General features: G+C 44.5%; 1 protein-coding gene across 11 annotated transcripts in view; it reads left to right on the forward strand.

The window, feature by feature from the left end:
• The window catches only part of FRYL (FRY like transcription coactivator), a 978,233-nt gene that overhangs the window by 530,350 nt on the left and 430,044 nt on the right, over positions 1–17,839 (forward strand). For all 11 annotated transcript variants that reach the window (XM_029588005.1, XM_029588013.1, XM_029587996.1 and 8 more), the window contains 2 exons: positions 9,958–10,061; positions 11,571–11,679. In XM_029588005.1, coding sequence (XP_029443865.1) covers positions 9,958–10,061; positions 11,571–11,679 — 213 coding nt within the window. The remainder of the gene's footprint in view (positions 1–9,957; positions 10,062–11,570; positions 11,680–17,839) is intronic.

The raw sequence follows: 17,839 nt of genomic DNA on the forward strand, positions 1-17,839 counted from the left end.
TCCTCCGGCCCCATCCTGGGACCTTAACCTGGTTCTTGGTCGTCTAATGAAACCTCCTTTCGAACCTCTGCACTCCTGTGACTTGAAATATCTCACTTGGAAAGTGTTATTCCTTTTGGCTGTTACTTCAGCTCGCAGGGTTAGTGAATTACAGGCCCTAGTTACCTATCCGCCTTACACTAAGCTCCTGCAGGACCGGGCGGTACTCCGCACTCACCCTAAATTTTTACCTAAGGTAGTTTCGGAGTTTCATATCAATCAATCTATCGTACTACCTATCTTTTTTCCCAGGCCCCACTCCAACTCTGGAGAGCAGACCCTGCATACCCTAGACTGTAAACGGGCTCTAGCTTTTTACCTAGACCGTACAGTTTCCCACAGGAAGAGCACTCAATTATTCGTCTCTTTCCATCCTAATAAGTTGGGACAACCTGTGGGTAAGCAGGCTCTTTCTTCCTGGTTGGCGGACTGCATTTCTTTTTGCTATGAGCAAGCTGGCATTCCTTTTCAAGACCGTGTTAAAGCACACTCTGTGAGGGCCATGGCGACGTCAGTGGCACACCTTCGATCGGTGCCGCTTCCGGACATCTGCAAAGCTGCAACCTGGAGTTCTCTCCATACTTTTGCAGCCCATTATTGTTTGGACAAGGCTGGAAGACAGGACTCCATCTTTGGCCAGTCTGTCTTGCGTAACCTTTTTCCAACCTGATGTACCAACACCCTTCCACCTACCCGGTAGGGTGCGGATGCCCTTTCCCAAATTTCTCCTCAGTTGTTGTGCCTGCTGCACACCGTTGGGTACATTTGGTGCAAGTCGGGACATCCTCAGCTCGGTACTCACCCATTTGTGAGGACAACCATCCTGCTTGTCCTGTGAGAAAGCAAATGTTGCTTACCTGATGTAACAGGTGTTCTCACAGGACAGCAGGATGTTAGTCCTCACGAAACCCGGCCGCCTCCCCGCGGTGTTGGGTTCGTTTTATTTTTACTTTCTAGGCACTGCCTGTAGCTTTGAAAATCAGACTGAAGGGAGATCCCTGCTGGCTGCAGGGTCAGTGCCTTGCTGGGCATGCCCAGTAGGGGCCAGTCAAAGTTCTGTTTAAACTTTGACAGAAGTTTTCCGTGGTGGGCTCCATCCTCGATGTCACCCATTTGTGAGGACTAACATCCTGCTGTCCTGTGAGAACACCTGTTACATCAGGTAAGCAACATTTGCTATCTCAATGCAAGATATTGGTAATCCTATTTTAAAAATACATTCAAGTATTTCTTTTTCATGCAGTTAAGGATGATAGGCCCTTCCATTTATCTAGTTGATATCATATCAGCCCTCTTGGACCCTTCATTCCATACATATCTTACAATTGGTAATACTCTTTCTTAAATGCAGACATCTTGTTGAAAGTTGTGCTTGTGCATTTTCTGTAGTAGGTCCTATTTTATGGAACACATTGCCTAGTCATTTGTGTCTTATTACTGATATTTTCATAACTGAAATAGATTTTATTTTGTGAAGTTTTTGCTGCATATGTATTGCACTAATTTTCTGTTAGCCTGATTAAAGTATGTTATTTTCTTAAGTTTTTATGTTTGCTAATGAATTTTTGTTTTGGTTTAATTGATTTTCATAATGTATATGTTTTGTTCACTGCTTAGGACACTTTATTTGCCTTAAAGCAGTCTATATGTATTTTAATAAATACATGGAAATTATTCAGTTATATTTGTTTTTCTCGCTAGTGATCTTCCGATTTACCCTAAAATAGGCTAACATACCCCAGGATTCACGGAAAGAAAAGGGGCGTGGGGGCAATAGTGTGCACCCAGCCGCATTGCGGCGGTGTGTTTTTGCTCACCACGATTGCGGCCCCGGTGCACATTGTCACCCCCATACCGCCAATGGGAAAAGTGGTGTTATTTCTGGTGCTACTGCCGGCGATAATGTCTAAACATTATTGCCCTCAGCGGTACCAGAATCAACATTTTTCTAACCCCACCCTATCACTTCCACTTTTCCTAATTTAAATCTTACCATCACAATGCAGTAGTTAGTTTAGTTATTTATTTATTTATTTATTTATTTTTGGTTTTTATATACCGGAAGTTCCTGTATAATATACATATCACTCCGGTTCACAGATAACAGAGATAACTATCGCCGAGATGGCGGTTTACATGGAACATATAGAACAGTTAATCTATTATAAAGTAGAATACAAACTAAGATCTACTAAGAACACAGTTAGGCATATAAGTTATGTCTTTCTCCCAGGACAAGCAGGGTGGTAGTCCTCACATATGGGTGACGTCACTAGACTGAGCCCCATCACAGAAAACTTTTCTGTTAGTTTCTAGAACTTTTGACTGGTACATTGAGCATGCCCAGCATGCCATGATCCCTGCAGCCACAGGGGTCTCCTTTCAGTCTCTTTTTTTTTTCCGTGCTGCAGCTTGCCTCGTGGTTAGGAGCTCTGTGAGAATGTCTCACAATTTTCCTCATGGAAAAAGTTATTTTACTTCAAAAAAGATTCCCTTATAGGGGTCTCCCATTGTGATACCATTTTCCATCGTTCGGTGAGTAAGTTCACTATTCCCGGTTGGTTCCCGCTCCCACCTTTTTCGGTGTCCGCAGGCCATTGACCGTTTTTGGGCCTCAACCTCTGCCATTATGGCAACAGGTTTCCGAAAATGTCTGGAGTGCCCCCGAACCATGTCGATTACCGACCCACATGATATCTGTGTGCTGTGCCTCGGCTCATCACATGACATGTCTCACTGCTAAAGTTGTGCCAAGATGACTCCGAAGGGTAGGCGGGCTCGCCTCGACAAGATGGAGACTCTGCTCAAAATGAGTTGACTCCATCGACGTCCTCCCAATCGTCACCAGCAGGACCATTGAAGAAATTAGTCATCAAACCTTGCCAGGAGCACCAGGGCAGCGGTGACTGCCCGTCACCTACTCAGTCTAAGGCATCCACATTATCTACCTCGGTGCTGGGGAAAGACCGGACAGAGGGAAACACCGGCACTGGCGAGAGTCGACTCCTGGTGCCAGCACCAATCCCGCATCGGCCTCGATGGCTATCGAGCCACTTGCGAAGAAGACACGTGTAGAGGAGCCTCTAACACCCTCTCCACCCGAAAAACCAAGGCGATCCCCACTGATATCTGTGCCAGGAACTGAGCCCCAACAAGTCCCTGTGGAGCTGCCAGTAGCACCTAGCCTGCCACCCCCTGTAGCTGCAATAGTTCAGTCTACATTTGTTTCAACATTGAGAGAACCTGTGAGTTGCGGCCATCACATCTGCAGACATTGTGAGATGTGTGCTCTATCTTTAATAGGGGATCAATGGCAGGCTCCACATTTCGATATTGTGGTACATCTGAGGACTTTGACTACATGCGATTCTGAAGGCGTGATTTATGTCATTCAGTGCCCCTGCAGATTGATCTATGTTGGGAGGACTAAGAGGAAGATCAGAACAAGATTAATAGAGATGCAGTAAAACCTGTAAGCTTACGGCTCCGTTAGTACAACATTGTATACAGCAAGAACATATGTTTACTGATCTGCGATGGTTAGTCTTGGAGAAGGTGCAGCTGGGTACTAGGGGGGGGTAATGTTCAGTATCATTTAAACAAGCGAGAACATCGTTGGATTTTCACTTTAAATTCCGTGGCCCCTTTTGGTCCTAACGAGAAGATTAATTGGTATTCATTGATTTGAAGATCTGCTATGATTGCTCAAAAGTTTTTGCAGGGTTTTTGTGGGGTCATTGATTTGAAGATCTGCTAGGATTGCTCAAAAGTTTTTGCAGGGTGGTTTGCCTTAAGGTGTAGTAGGGGCGAAAAGATTGAGACATTATTTACGATGAGTATCTGTAATGGGGCCATTATATGCCAGACATAATGTCTGACTTGGTTGAAGACTAAGTATGGGGTATGGCTGCAATGCTGGACCTTGTAGGCGACTCCCGTGTGTGTGTGGAATGTTGCTCAGAGGACGATCTGGTTGGAAACTGAGGTTGTTGTCGTAATTTCCGGTTCTAAGGGTTTAAAGAGTTCCGGTTTGTCGCCATGTTTTCAAGCAATGCGAGTCTCAAAGGAGACCGCAAAAATAGTAATGGATCTAAGAAGAGCCGTTGGTCACTAATATTGATGGACTTTGTTGGACGTCACAGTTTGAAGGAGTGATTCCCCTGAGGCAGGACCCCTTGGTGGTCCGAAACGCGATCATGTCGGGACTGAGATTGAGACGCCATTTGTGATGAGTATCATCATATAATTTAGTTGAGACTGTGACTATTATTAAAGCTTAAAATAAGAGCTACTGAGGTTACGCTATATTTTGAAGTTCATAAACAAATTTTACTTAAAAGATAAAATATAAAAAAATGATAGAAATAAATTAAAGTGACCCGATACCATAAGAGTCTGTTACATTGTATTGACTCTAGGAGTAAGGGTCCTACAAAATTTGCAGTTTGAAGGTGGATGGCTTTATAATACATGTATGAAATAGACACCAGTTTAACCACTCATTGGATATCATTGGCTGTGATATCTACACCAGCTTTCAGGGAGGAACTGGACGGTTTCACCCGCCAGGCAGGGCTCAATGCTCTACGAGACCTACAGCCATCGATGCCGGTCCCCATACCGGCACAGACACTGGATCCATCGATATTTGCACTGTTGCTAACCAGGCTGGATACACTCATTGGTGCGCTTCCAACACAACCCGGGCCACTGATGCCAAAGCAACCTGCAAAGCCTCTGAAATCCCCGATTCCCATTCCAGGATCCTCAGACAACAAAGTTACGGATTCCAGTCCTCTGTCACCGATGCCTGGTCCACCAGGGCTCTTGGGATCGAGAGGCCCTCATTTTCCATCGATGCTTCCGGTGCTGCCGAAACCCGCATCAGTGCCACCGCATCTTCCATCAAGGCCATCAAAGGATCCATCGGTGACAACCCGTCCTACCATACCGATCTTCTTCCCTCCTTCAGGATGTTGACAAGAGACCTTTTCTGACACGTGGGAAGATGTTGACATCGACACATCCATGGAGGACATCTTATCAGAACCATCTCCTCCAGAAGAAAGGAGAAAATCTCCCCCAGAGGATCTCCTTTGCCAATTTTATTAGGGAGATGTCAGAGACAATTTCCTTTGAATTTATTACAGAGGAGGACACACACCACAAAACATTAGAGGTTCTCCAATTTGTGGATGCACCAAAAGAAGTGATGGCTATACCAGTTCACGAAGTGCTAGTAGATCTGCAACATTGTTTCTGGGAGCATCCTTGTGCTGTTCAGCCTGTGAATAAGAGGAGAGATGCAACTTATCTTGTCCAACATATTCCTGGTTTCCAAAAACCACAACTGCCCCATCAATCAGTGGTAGTTGAATCTGCACAAAAGAAGGCCAGAAGACTGCGATCACACTCTTCAACATCTCCGGCAAGGACCAAAAATTCCTTGACATCTTAGATCGCAAGATGTTTCAAGATTCTATGCTAGTGTCACCCATAGCTGCATACCAACTTTACATGACACAGTATCAAAGAAATCTCTGGAAGCAGGTTCAGGGAATAGCCGATTCTCTTCCCCAACAACAACAAAGGCCTTGAGGCTGGCAAACATGAGGTTCATGCTGCGTACGACTCCTTTGAAACAGCTTCTTGCATGTCAGCGACAGGAATCAGCGCCAGAAGATGGGCCTGGTTAAAAGCCTCTGACTTGAAACCTGAAGTCCAAGACAAACTCACCGATTTGCCATGTAACGGTGAAAACCTATTCGGCGACAAGATACAAGATGCATTGGCTCAATTAAAAGACCATAATGAGACCCTGCAACAATTATCCACAGTGATTACCAAGGCCCCTTCTGCAAGAAGATCCACTAGAAGGGAACCTAGAAAACAATTTTATCACCCACGCAGATACTACCCACTTGCATCTTGCATGAAGCCAACTAGACAGTCTCAGAAAACACACCTTCGACAGCCCAAAGACATCCAGGCCTCAGCCACCACCGCAAACAGGCCAGGCCTCTGGATTTTGAAGCATATCCAGAGAACAGCAGTCGCTCCATAAATTCAAAATCAGATTTGCCAGTAGGAGGTCGAATTCACCACTTCATCACCAACTGGCTCAACATAACCACAGACCAATAGGTTATATCAATCATAACTCTTACAAGTTTTATCTCCACTCTGTTCAATGTAATTCAAAACACTTTCTCTGTTTTATCCCAAGTTATGTTTATCCAGGTTTCTCCACCTTGTTCAATGTAAGACAAGACTATGTCATTGTTGTCGTTTGCTGGTTGTAATGTAAACCGAAGTAATAATTCTGTTAATTGAACCTCGGTATATAAAAGTTATAAATAAATAAATAACTCAGGGTTACCATCTAAACTTCCTCATGATACTCCCGGACCTACCACCCAAACCTCTGTGGATGCAAGAAGATCACACAGGTCTTCTAGAGTCAGAACTGTCCACCCTTCTGGGCGCCAGGGCCATGGAACCTGTCCCCCGAGCACAGCAGGGCAGAGGGTTCTACTCCCGCTATTTTCTCATTCCAAAGAAATCAGGCAGCCTCCACCCCATCTTAGACCTCCACAATCTCAACAAATTTCTATGAAAAGAAAAATTCAGGATGGTGTCCTTGGGCACCATGCTTCCCCTTCTGCAAAAAGGAGATTGGCTCTGTTCTCTGGATCTTCAAGACGCTTACGCTCACATTCCAATATCCCCACATCACTGCAATTACCTGCGTTTCCTAGTGGGACATCAACACTTTCAGTACTGGGTCCTGCCTTTTGGACTTGCCTTGGCACCCCGTATATTTACAAAGTGCCTAGCAGTGACAGTGGCCCATCTACGCAAGAAAAGCATACACGTCTTTCCTTACCTGGACGACTGGCTCATCAAGAGCCAATCCAAGCAAGGAGCTCTCGACACTCTCAAGCTCACTATCAATCTGCTACACTCTCTAGGATTTCTCATCAACTACCACATATCCCACCTGACTCCATCTCACCTCCTGACTTTCATCTGAGCAGATTTGGACACCACAGTGGCAAAGGCCTTCCTGCCCAATGACCGCGCAGACATACTCTCCAGACTAGCTGTATCTCTGCGCCCAAAGAAAACAGCCTCAGCCCATCAATTCTTAAAGTTGCTGGGACACATGGCTTCCACGGTCCACGTCACTCCTATAGCCAGACTGGCCATGAGAATAACTCATTGGACTTTGAAATCTCAATGGCTCCAAGCCAATCTGTCATCCCAGATTCAAGTAACCCACTAGTTACGTTTATCCCTTCTCTGGTGGACGAACGTCAACTTGCTAACAGGCCTACCCTTTCAGCAACCAGTTCCACAGATAACTTTGACCACAGACACATCAACCTTGGGTTGGGGAGCTCATGCGAACAATCTTCAAACCCAAGGTACTTGGACACGCTCAAAGCAATATTTCAGATCAACCCTAGAGCTTCAAGCTATACGTTGTGCTCTATATGCGTTCAAGGATTGCCTTTCATACAAGACTATTCTCATACAAACAGACAACACAGTTGCAATGTGGTACTTGAACAAGCAGGGCGGCACAGGCTCTTATCTCCTCTGCCAAGAAACCGCGCAGATCTGGGACTGGGCCCTTGCACACTCCATGTATCTACGGGCCACTTATCTGGCAGGCATGCCGAACGAGGTAGCATATCGCCTCAGCCGACAATTCCATCCACCCAAATGGTCTCTGGATCCTGTGGTAACGACCAGAATCTTCCAACGCTGTGGTCAACCAACAATAGACCTCTTTGCATCCGAACTGAATCACAAAGTGGACAGATTCTGCTCCCCGCACAGACAACCAAACAAGTTAGCCATGGATGCCTTCGTTCGCCCTTGGAACACAGGCCTCCTATATGTGTATCCCCCGATACCGCTGATAGCCAAAATTCTCGAAGTTACAACACAACAAAGGGTCAATGATACTCATAGCCCCGTATTGGCCTCGACAAGTATGGTTTCCCATGCTTCTCGACCTGTCGATCAGACAACCTATTCGCCTGGGCACAACACCCACTCTCATAACTCAGAACCAAAGCATGTTACACTACCCAAACCTTCAGACCCTGTCCCTCACAGTCTGGATGTTGAAAGCTTGATCCTGCAACCGCTCAACCTTTCAACTGATGTCTCTCAAGTGCTTGCAGCCTCACGAAAGCCTTCCACATGAAAATCCTATCGTTCTAAGTGGAATAGATTTACCATATGGTGTACGCAAAAAGGTGTTGACCCTTTTTCCTTCCCTACTCCATCTCTATTAGACTATCTTTGGCACCTTTCAGATTCTGGTCTCCAGACTTCTTCGGTGAGGGTACACCTGAGTGCCATCTCAGCATACCACATAGGAATTGGGGATGTCCTGGTAACAGCGCAACCCCTTGTGAGTAGGTTCATGAGGGGTCTATTACAACTTAAGCCCCCTCTAAGGCCACCAATCACTGAATGGGACCTAAATGTAGTACTTACAAGGCTCATGTGTTCTCCGTTTGAGCCTTTGCACTCCTGCGATGTTAAATTTCTTACTTGTAAAGTTCTCTTCCTAGTAGCCATTACATCTGTTCGAAGGGTTAGTGAGTTCAAGCACTTGTCACATATTCACCCTATTCCAGGTTCCTACATGACCGAGTGGTCCTGCGTTCTCACCCTAAATTCCTTCCCAAGGTGGTTACTGACTTCCACTTGAGTCAGTCTATAGTCTTGCCCACCTTTTTCCCAAGGCCTCACTCTCACCAGGGCGAAAGGGTTTTTTTTACACACCTTGGACTGTAAATGTGCACTTGCATTTGACCTAGACCGCACTGCAGTCCATAGGAAATCGACCCAACTCTTTGTTTCTTTCGATAAAAACAAACCAGGAGTTGCAATGGGCAAACAAACTCTCTCCAATTGGCTAGCAGATTGTATTGAATTCTGCTATGAGAAACAGGCCTTCCTCTCCAGGGACAAGTGAAGGCGCACTCAGTGAGGACCATGGCAACCTCAGTAGCACACTATATCGTTCAGTACCGATTGCTGAGATCTGTAAAGCTGCAACGTGGAGCTCTCTTCACACATTTGCAGCACCTTACTGCCTAGACAAGGAAGGATGTCAAGACTCTGCCTTTGGACAATCCGTCTTGAAGAATTTATTTCCAGTATAATCCCAACTCCTTCCACATCCATCTGCTGTGATTTTCAGGCTGCCTCATTTTTCCCAACAGTACACCAGTTTGTTGTGTCTGTTGCACAAGTTGTATGCTGTTGGTCCAAATTAAATATGAGTCAGCTTGTAGCTTGCTAATCACCCATATGTGAGGACTACCACCCTGCTTGTCCTGGGAGAAAGCAGAGTTGCTTACCTGTAACAGGTGTTCTCCCAGGACAGCAGGATGTAGTCCTCATGAAACCCACCCGCCACCCCGCGGAGTTGGGTCCGAAACGTTTTATTATTTTATTTTTTTCTCACACCTTTTGCTACAAACGAGACTGAAGGGAGACCCTGTGGCTGCAGGGATCATGGCATGCTGGGCATGCTCAGTGTGCCAGTCAAAAGCTCTAGAAACTTTGACAGAAAAGTTTTCTGTGATAGGGCTCCATCCAGTGACATCACCCATATGTGAGGACTACATCCTTCTGTCCTGGGAGAACACCTGTTACAGGTAATCAACTCTGCTTTCTCTGCCCCTGATCCAACCAAATCATGTTCACTTTTTTTGTGCATATGTTTTAGCCATATAAAGGACTTGAACAGCTAAGCAGCAGCCGCTGAACATGGGTGCATATTCAGCAGCTACTACTTAGCCACACAAGTCCCATTTATCCAGCTGCATATTGACCTCATGGTGAATTGCCAAAATCCTTTCTCACTTAATGCATTTTTATTTCTTGCAGAATAAAGATCCCAAAATGTCCCGTGTCGCATTGGAATCTTTATATAGATTATTATGGGTTTATGTTATACGAATTAAATGTGAAAGCAACACTGTAACACAAAGGTGAGTTCCATAATTGAATGTAAACTACTGAAACCAAAGCACTGTAGAACTGAAATGTTTTTTATTACAATAACACAGCTTTGCTAAGATTTAGTAGAAAATAGATATGTGATACTGCATCTGAGTGCACAAACCTTTTTGGTTTCCTCATTTGTGTGTTAAAACAGCAAGTTATATAGGAGTGTAAAACGTATTCTGCATATTGGCATGTATATGAGCTAATGACGTGCCCTGATTTTTTACAGTATCTCATATCTAGCATTCTTGTACCAAACAGCATTTAAAATTGGAACATTGGCTAAAATGTTTGAATGCTTTGTCATCCGATTATGCTTCTACATGCTCACTTAGTTCTGCAGTGCAATGGCAAGACAATCGCAATTGCTCGTTTTCTGTTGGCTTCAGGTTGAGGAATGAATTGTCACTATTTGGGTGGAGGCAGAGCTCCTACTATTTTGAAAGAAAATAAAGCCTTCCTGTTTGTTTAAGCAAGATTTTCTATCTGTCCTCTAGTAACTTGCTCTAGAGGCACTTGCCCATGTCAAATTCACTCAGTTTTTATTGGTTTGTTGTGGCTTTGCATTATGGTGATCTGTTTTATGCTACTACAAAGAGACCGGAGAATAGAAAAAAATACAGGAAGAGGCAGAAGAGCACCAACACACTGCACTATTCTCAGAATGTGCAACGCTATATCACCACAAACATAATTGTAAAATACAGAGAATAAGAATTTTACCAGTGATTAGTACCGTAAAGGCACACCTGAGCACGACCTACTTCACTTTTCAATTGATTACTTATTCTTTTGATATATTGTAATCGAACCTTTTGCGGCACCTGTTAGAATGTACTATAGTATGCACTCAATCACCTTAATTTATGTGCCAACATGTAAACTGTTGCGATGGTATTTAACTTAGCGGCGGTATAGAAAAGATTTTAAATAAATAAATAAATACTTTGTTTTGTTTGCATTTCAATGGATTTTTGTTATTTGTAATCTGCTGTGGTTAGTATTTGACAGAAGAATTTTAAATAAAGTAGGACTTAAATCATAGAAAAATGACAGTCTCTTAGGGAGGATTGTTATTCTGCCAGCTGTGTTAAATGAACATTTCCACTGAGGATGAATACAAATAAATGCCCCTTAATTTTTACCTTTAGATGAAATGGGATTTCTTTCCTCTTGTGGGTGACACCATATTTCAAGTATCAGCCAAAGCTACTGATCTGATACATCAGCAACTAACTTTTCATCTATCTTTGAGAGGGCTCTAAAACCTACGCTGATAAGAATGATTACAATCAGTTTTATAGACTTTGAAACATAGTACCCATTTCTTTAGGTTTATTACTAGGAAATGTTTAGTCATTCTTGTCATGAAATAGCAATGTTTTTGTAAAAAGGGTTTAATGTCCTTTCAGATATATTTTACATTTAAGCAAGCATTTATTCTATTTTATTGCAGAATTTTGTTTACAATGATTGAATCCTTTTCCCTCTAGCCGTCTTATGAGCATTGTGTCAGCACTTTTTCCCAAAGGCTCACGCAGTGTGGTCCCTAGAGACACGCCACTGAATATATTTGTGAAAATCATTCAGTTCATTGCTCAGGTAAGCTCCTTCTGGGACATTTGTACATATAGATAGTTTTACCTATTAGAAACATAGAGCAAAATCTTCTCAGATAATTATGTTTAATCATTATGATATCTAATCTGTACAGTTCTCCATTTAAATATCCAAATATTTGACGGTATAGAACTTGGCACAAGTTTTGTCTCATATAAAGCAGGTGCAGTGAGCCACACAGATGGGTCATGTGACTCCACATTTTTACTGGCTCCAGAGGATTCTTTCAGAGCTTTATAGGAAAAGCTCATCCCTGGGCTTCTTCTCAACTCATCAAGCTGTTGGAAGAATCTTTGGACTCTGATTCTGATCTTTCTTTTCGGAGTGGTTCTGAAGAACACTCCTCTCGAGCCCTCCCCTTGGAGTCCTATCTGCAACTTTCAAGACATCATTACTCCCAGAGGACATTACCTTTCCCCTTTTTGTTTAAAAGATGCCCAAGGCCCCCACCCCTTTTGATTTGGCTTTAAAAAGCTTATGATACTTTAACTTTGCCGTTCTTGAACTATATTGATGCATATAAGGAGCTGCAGGTAACTAGGAAACCAATAGAGGACATGGAAACACACATTATGCTTCCTTACAATAAAAAGGAAAATATTAGGTCTAAGCAGCTTCAGAATTTGAACTTTCCCACCTCTTTCACCAGAACTAATTTAGTCAAACCAGCTCTGAAGAGGTCCAAGATGTTTGACATCCTTGTTTACCACCAGCGATGACACTGTGACATTGAACCTTATTAGGAAGTAGTCTTTTTCATAACCGTATGCACCAAGTGTTCATAAGAGTATCAGAGTATCATGCCTATATGATCACCTACTTGCACACCATTTAGAATGAATTGCAAATTAATTGTTTCTTTCTCTAGAGAAACGAGGAATTTTGTGCACTCAACTACAGAGAGAGAAGCGTGAGATACATTTGATGTGTTTGCCTATGATAAATTTCAGATGGCATTGAGAAAGTGCATTTGTCACGGGCATTGAAACTTGCAGAGTAGAATGGCTACAGATTTCAGAGATATCACCTTAGTTCATGTTGAGAAAGCTGGACCTTATGGCTATGACAGTTACATTATACCCAAGGCATACCTCAGATTGAGGTAAGCCAAATGGAACCTGACTCTTCAAAAACTGACTGCATAATGGTCGCAACAGCGCTCACAAACTCTCACTTGGTGATTCTCCCCTTCAGATTAGTCTGAAGGACTCCTGTTTCAGATTCCTCAACATAATAGATGCATCCAGCCTTCTGCCCTCACCCTTTGCATCCACCCCCCAAGAGAAAAAGATATTTAAACTATTTAGAGATAACTATTCTGAATGCTATAAAAGCTTCCCGAAATTGAGGTAAAAAAATTGGTCTTAAAATATACTAACAGGTAGGCAATAATGTTCTACTTAAACTGCAGGGATCAGCCTGTGCATCGATTCTTTTTAACATTTCAACTGAGAGAAGGGAAATTAGGGTATCCCAATAGAAAACTTGCAATAAATGCTAAAGTGGACCAGATGCCTTTAAGTAAACAGCAGACAAATCAGATTTCAAATTACCCCTAACAACTGATAAGCAGGTTGTTAATACAAACAAAAATCATACTTTGAAATGTCTGTATACAAATGCTGAAAGTCTTAAAAAAAAAAAAAAAAAATAAGATTGGGAGAGTTAGAGAGTGTATAACACTGGATGAAGAGGTAGATATAATTGGCATCTCTGAGACCAAGTGGAAGGAGGATAACCAATGGGCACTGTGATAACAGGCTACAAATTATGTTGAAATGATAGGATAGCTCAAATGGGTGGAGGGGTGGCACTGTATATTAAAGAGGGCATTGAGTCAAACAGGATAAACATTTTGCAAGAATCAAAATACAATGTTGAATCTTTATGGATAGAAATTTCATGTGAAAAGAGGAATAAAATAGCAGTGGGGGTGTATTACCAGCCACCTGGCCAGAATGAACAGACAATGAAATGCTAAAAGAAATTAGGGAAGCTAACAAAATCAGCAATACAGTAATAATGGGTGATTTCAACTACCCCAGTATTGACTGGGTGAACGTCACATCAGAACTGCTCCAGGAAGCATTTATTTCTAGATGAAATAAATGCTTCCTGGAGCAGTTGGTACAACAGCCAACAAGATGGGAAGCTGTTGACCTAGTCTTTAGTGGAACACTGGATTTGTTGCGAGAGGTGACAGTGATGGAGCAACTTGGCGATAGTAATCACAACATGATCAAATTTGACTTAAAGGGAGAGTGGACACTAAAGCAATCTATGGCGGCAACATTTAACTTTCTAAAAAGGTGACTATGATAAAATGAGGAAAATAGGAAAAAGCTGAAAGGAACAGATGCAAAGGTTAAGAGTTTATATTAAGCATGGACATTGTTTAAAATACCATCTTGAAAGCCCAGACCAGATTGTATTACATGCTTTTAAAAATGTGGAAGAAAAGCTAAAAGACTACCAGCATGGTTAAAAGGTGAGGTGTGAGAGGCTATAATAGCTAAAAGAACATCTTTCAAGAACTGGAAAAGGGATCTGAATGAAGAAAACAGCAAACAGTATAAGCACTGGCAAGTTAGATGCAAAGCATTGATAAGGAAAGCAAAGAGAGAATTTGAAAAGAAACTTGCCGTGGAAGCAAAAACTAATAATAAAAAAGTTTTTCAGGTACATTCCAAGTAAAAAGCCTGTGAGGGAGTCAGCTGGGCCATTAGATGATCAAGGGATAAAAGGAGCACTTAGGGATTACAAAGCCATAGCAGAGAGACTACATTAATTCTTTGCTTTGATCTTCACTGAGGAAGATGAGAGACATACCCTTCACAGAAATGATATTCAAAGGTGATGATTCTGCACAGCTGAAACAGATCTCAGTGAACCTGGAAGATGTACTGTTTTATTTAAAAATGTTTTTATACCACTTTCACAACACATCTGTCAAAACCGGTTTACAACTGAATGATATACATAATTAAAATAACATAAAATTAGTACATTATAAAAACACATAAACATAAGAATGACCAAAGATTTACAGACAAGGTGTGGTGCCATAGAGGTCTGATGAATGAGACGCACGAACAGATCTGTGCATATTGAATGCTGATATTAAACACGGAAGAATTAAGGGGTAGAGAAAATGAATTAAAAGCTACTGAAATTTCCTAGCGTGTAGCCAGATGGACTCAGGACCAATGGGTATTGTGCTCTCCTGATAGCAGATGGGAGACAGATTTCAAAGCTGACATCACTCTACATAATGCAGTAAGCTTAGCTCTTCAGTATTTCTCCGTCTCCTTAGCAGATGCTGACACTATTTCACACATTAGAATAGTGTAAACAATTACAGCAAAAAGAGAGAAATCTACAGCAAAAAAAGAAAGAAATTTACCTTTAAGAAGATCGAGCCCTGCTCTCCTGCAGTGAAACCTAAGGGTCCCTCCCCCAGTTGAGAATGCCTGAGGTGATCTCAGATATCCCTCAGATGTGTGCCTTGGTCCCGGCGTGGATTTAGCCCCCCGAGTGGCTGAAAGGCAGCGGGTGCACATCTGAGTGAAGGTAAACCCTCCCCCCCCCCCCCCCCACCCGCAGCTGGAGACCGTCCGATGCACAGATCTCGGATCGCCGTATCGACTCTGCTTCCAGCGAGTTAAAAAAGGGAACACCGATCGGGTTGAGCAGCCTTGGTTAGGCTAGGCCCCGATCTGGTGCAAGGGTCCACACACGTGGAGACCCTTGGGGTGCCATCTTACACGCGGTGGTCGTCAGCCTTTCCCTTCCCTTCCCCTCGGTGGTACGCGCAGGATCTTCCGGCAACCGATATGCATAACTTGTGCGCATCCCATAGAGTTGCACGCATAGCTGCGCGCAGCGGTGCGCAAAACTCGGAGTCACGCATACACCGGAGCGCACTCCAGGCGCAAACTACGGCCATGTGCAAATACCGTGTGCATAGCTACGGCCGCGTACAATACTGTGTGCATAGCTATGGCCGCGCACAAATACCGTGCGCCCAGCTACGGCCACGCACAAATTCTCACATGTAGTGAAACTTCTGCGCCTACACATTAATTCAATGGCACCGGCGTCTAAGAAGGCCAGAAGGCCCTCTCCTTGCACAGCCTGACACAGCCTGACACATAAGAGCCACGCAGACTGAATTGAAGTCCTGCCTGTGCCCGCAGTATGAAGAAGCCCAGGGGGAACGGAACCCCCACTGTCGGAGGGGTCCGGAACTACTGACAATTGCTCCCCAGACCTACGTACCTCGACACGGCCTCCCCACAGGAGGACATCTCTGGGGCCCCTAGTCCACCCCTGGGGTCAACATGGACCCAGGGACCTTCTCCTGGGTGGAATTCTTCAAAGGGCTGCAAAGAGCTCCAGCTGTGTATCAGGCTCAACCCAGGCCGGAAGCACAAGATCCTCTTGGCACTACTCGGATGCCTTGAGACAGGCCTCATCTAACCAAGAACCAGACACCTCAGTGATGAGTGACTCCCTGGAAGAAGGAGAAATCCCTCCAGGAATGGAACCATACCGAACCATGCTTCGCTTCGTTCACAAGGACGAATTACCAGCCCTCGTTTCTCAGACTCCGAAGACAAGGGGCATTCCGGGCACTGACCCTATGGCGGAACCAAAGAGGAACTCTATCTTGGTGTCCCCTCGTAAGGCCTCATTCTACTTTCCTATGTTGGAAGCCATCCAGGAACGGTTTGACCTGGAATGGAAGGCCCCGGAGGCCAACTTCAAGGGGGGGGGGGGCGGTCCTTGGAAGCCCTATACTCCCTGGAACCTGCGGCCAAGGAGCGCCTGCGTTCCTAAGAGTGGACTCTATGGTCTGTGCAGTCTTAAAGCGAACAACGATTCCCATTGAGGGAGGAGCGGCACTGAAGGACAGACTATTGGAGTCGAGGACAGACGATTGGAGTCCATCCTTAAGCAGGCCTTCAATGCAATAGCAATGACACTGCAGATTGCTTCCTGCTGCGCACTGGTAGCATGTGCCTGCTTACTCCTCTCAAGAGATGCAAATATGGCCAGAAAGATAATGGAATCTGCGGCACCCTTCCTCACTGATGCAAGCTCAGACCTAGTTTGCACCTCAGCCAGAGGCGTTGCCTCACTAGTAGCAGCCAGAAAACATCTATGGCTACGAAATTGGTCTGTGGATGCGACATCTAAAGCAAATCTCACGAGAATCCCCTTAAAGGATCTCTCTTCTTCGGCAGCAAATTGGAGAAGTTAGCCAACAAATGGGGTGAATCTCCAGTGCCCCGACTACCGGAAAATAGAGGTAAAAGACCCCAGTGTTCCTCCCCTAGAAGGACCAAGGGCAGAGGATCGCAGTGCTTAGACCCTACAGGAACGCACAGTTCCAGGTACCGCGCCCCTCCGGAAGGATCCAGTCCTCTCAGAACAGACACACCAAGAAGGGAGCAGGACCGGGGGCAGGTTCCAGCCGTACCCCACAATGAGAAGAGACCTACCCATCCACAGGAAGAAGCCATAGGGGGTCGACTTGCCCCCTTCTACCAAAGATGGGTCAAGATAACATCGGACAAATGGGTCCTAAACACCATCGAGACGGGTACTCTCTGGAATTTCGCTGCATCCATCGAGACAAATTTATGAGATCACCCTGCCACTCCCACAAGACTGGCAGTAGAAACCACATTAACAAGACTACTCAGTCTAATGGCAATAACTCTGGTGCCCACGCCCCAGCAAACAACAGGGCGCTATTCCATCTATTTTATCGTCCCAAGAAGGGAAGGGTCCTTCCGACCCATCTTGGATCTCAAGAACACCATCAGTCATCTACGAATACCACACTTCCGCATGGAAACTCTGCGCGTTGCGATACTGGGTCACCATTACCATTTCCGGGCTCTACCCTCCGGTTTAGCAGCTGCCCCCAGGATCTTCACTGAATTATGGTGGTCGTGGCGGCAACCCTGAGGAAGGAAGGGATCCTGTTACATCCCTACCTGGGTGATTGGTTGATCAAGGCAAAGCCTTTGGAGGAGAGCAGACAGGTGACCAGCAGAGTCAAGAGCCTACTGCAGGAGCTCGGATGGTTCGTGAATACAGCCCTCTCAGTCACTATAGTACCGGGGGGGGGCCC

This window comes from Rhinatrema bivittatum, chromosome 1 (assembly GCF_901001135.1).
Source record: "Rhinatrema bivittatum chromosome 1, aRhiBiv1.1, whole genome shotgun sequence".
Lineage (NCBI taxonomy): Eukaryota > Metazoa > Chordata > Amphibia > Gymnophiona > Rhinatrematidae > Rhinatrema > Rhinatrema bivittatum.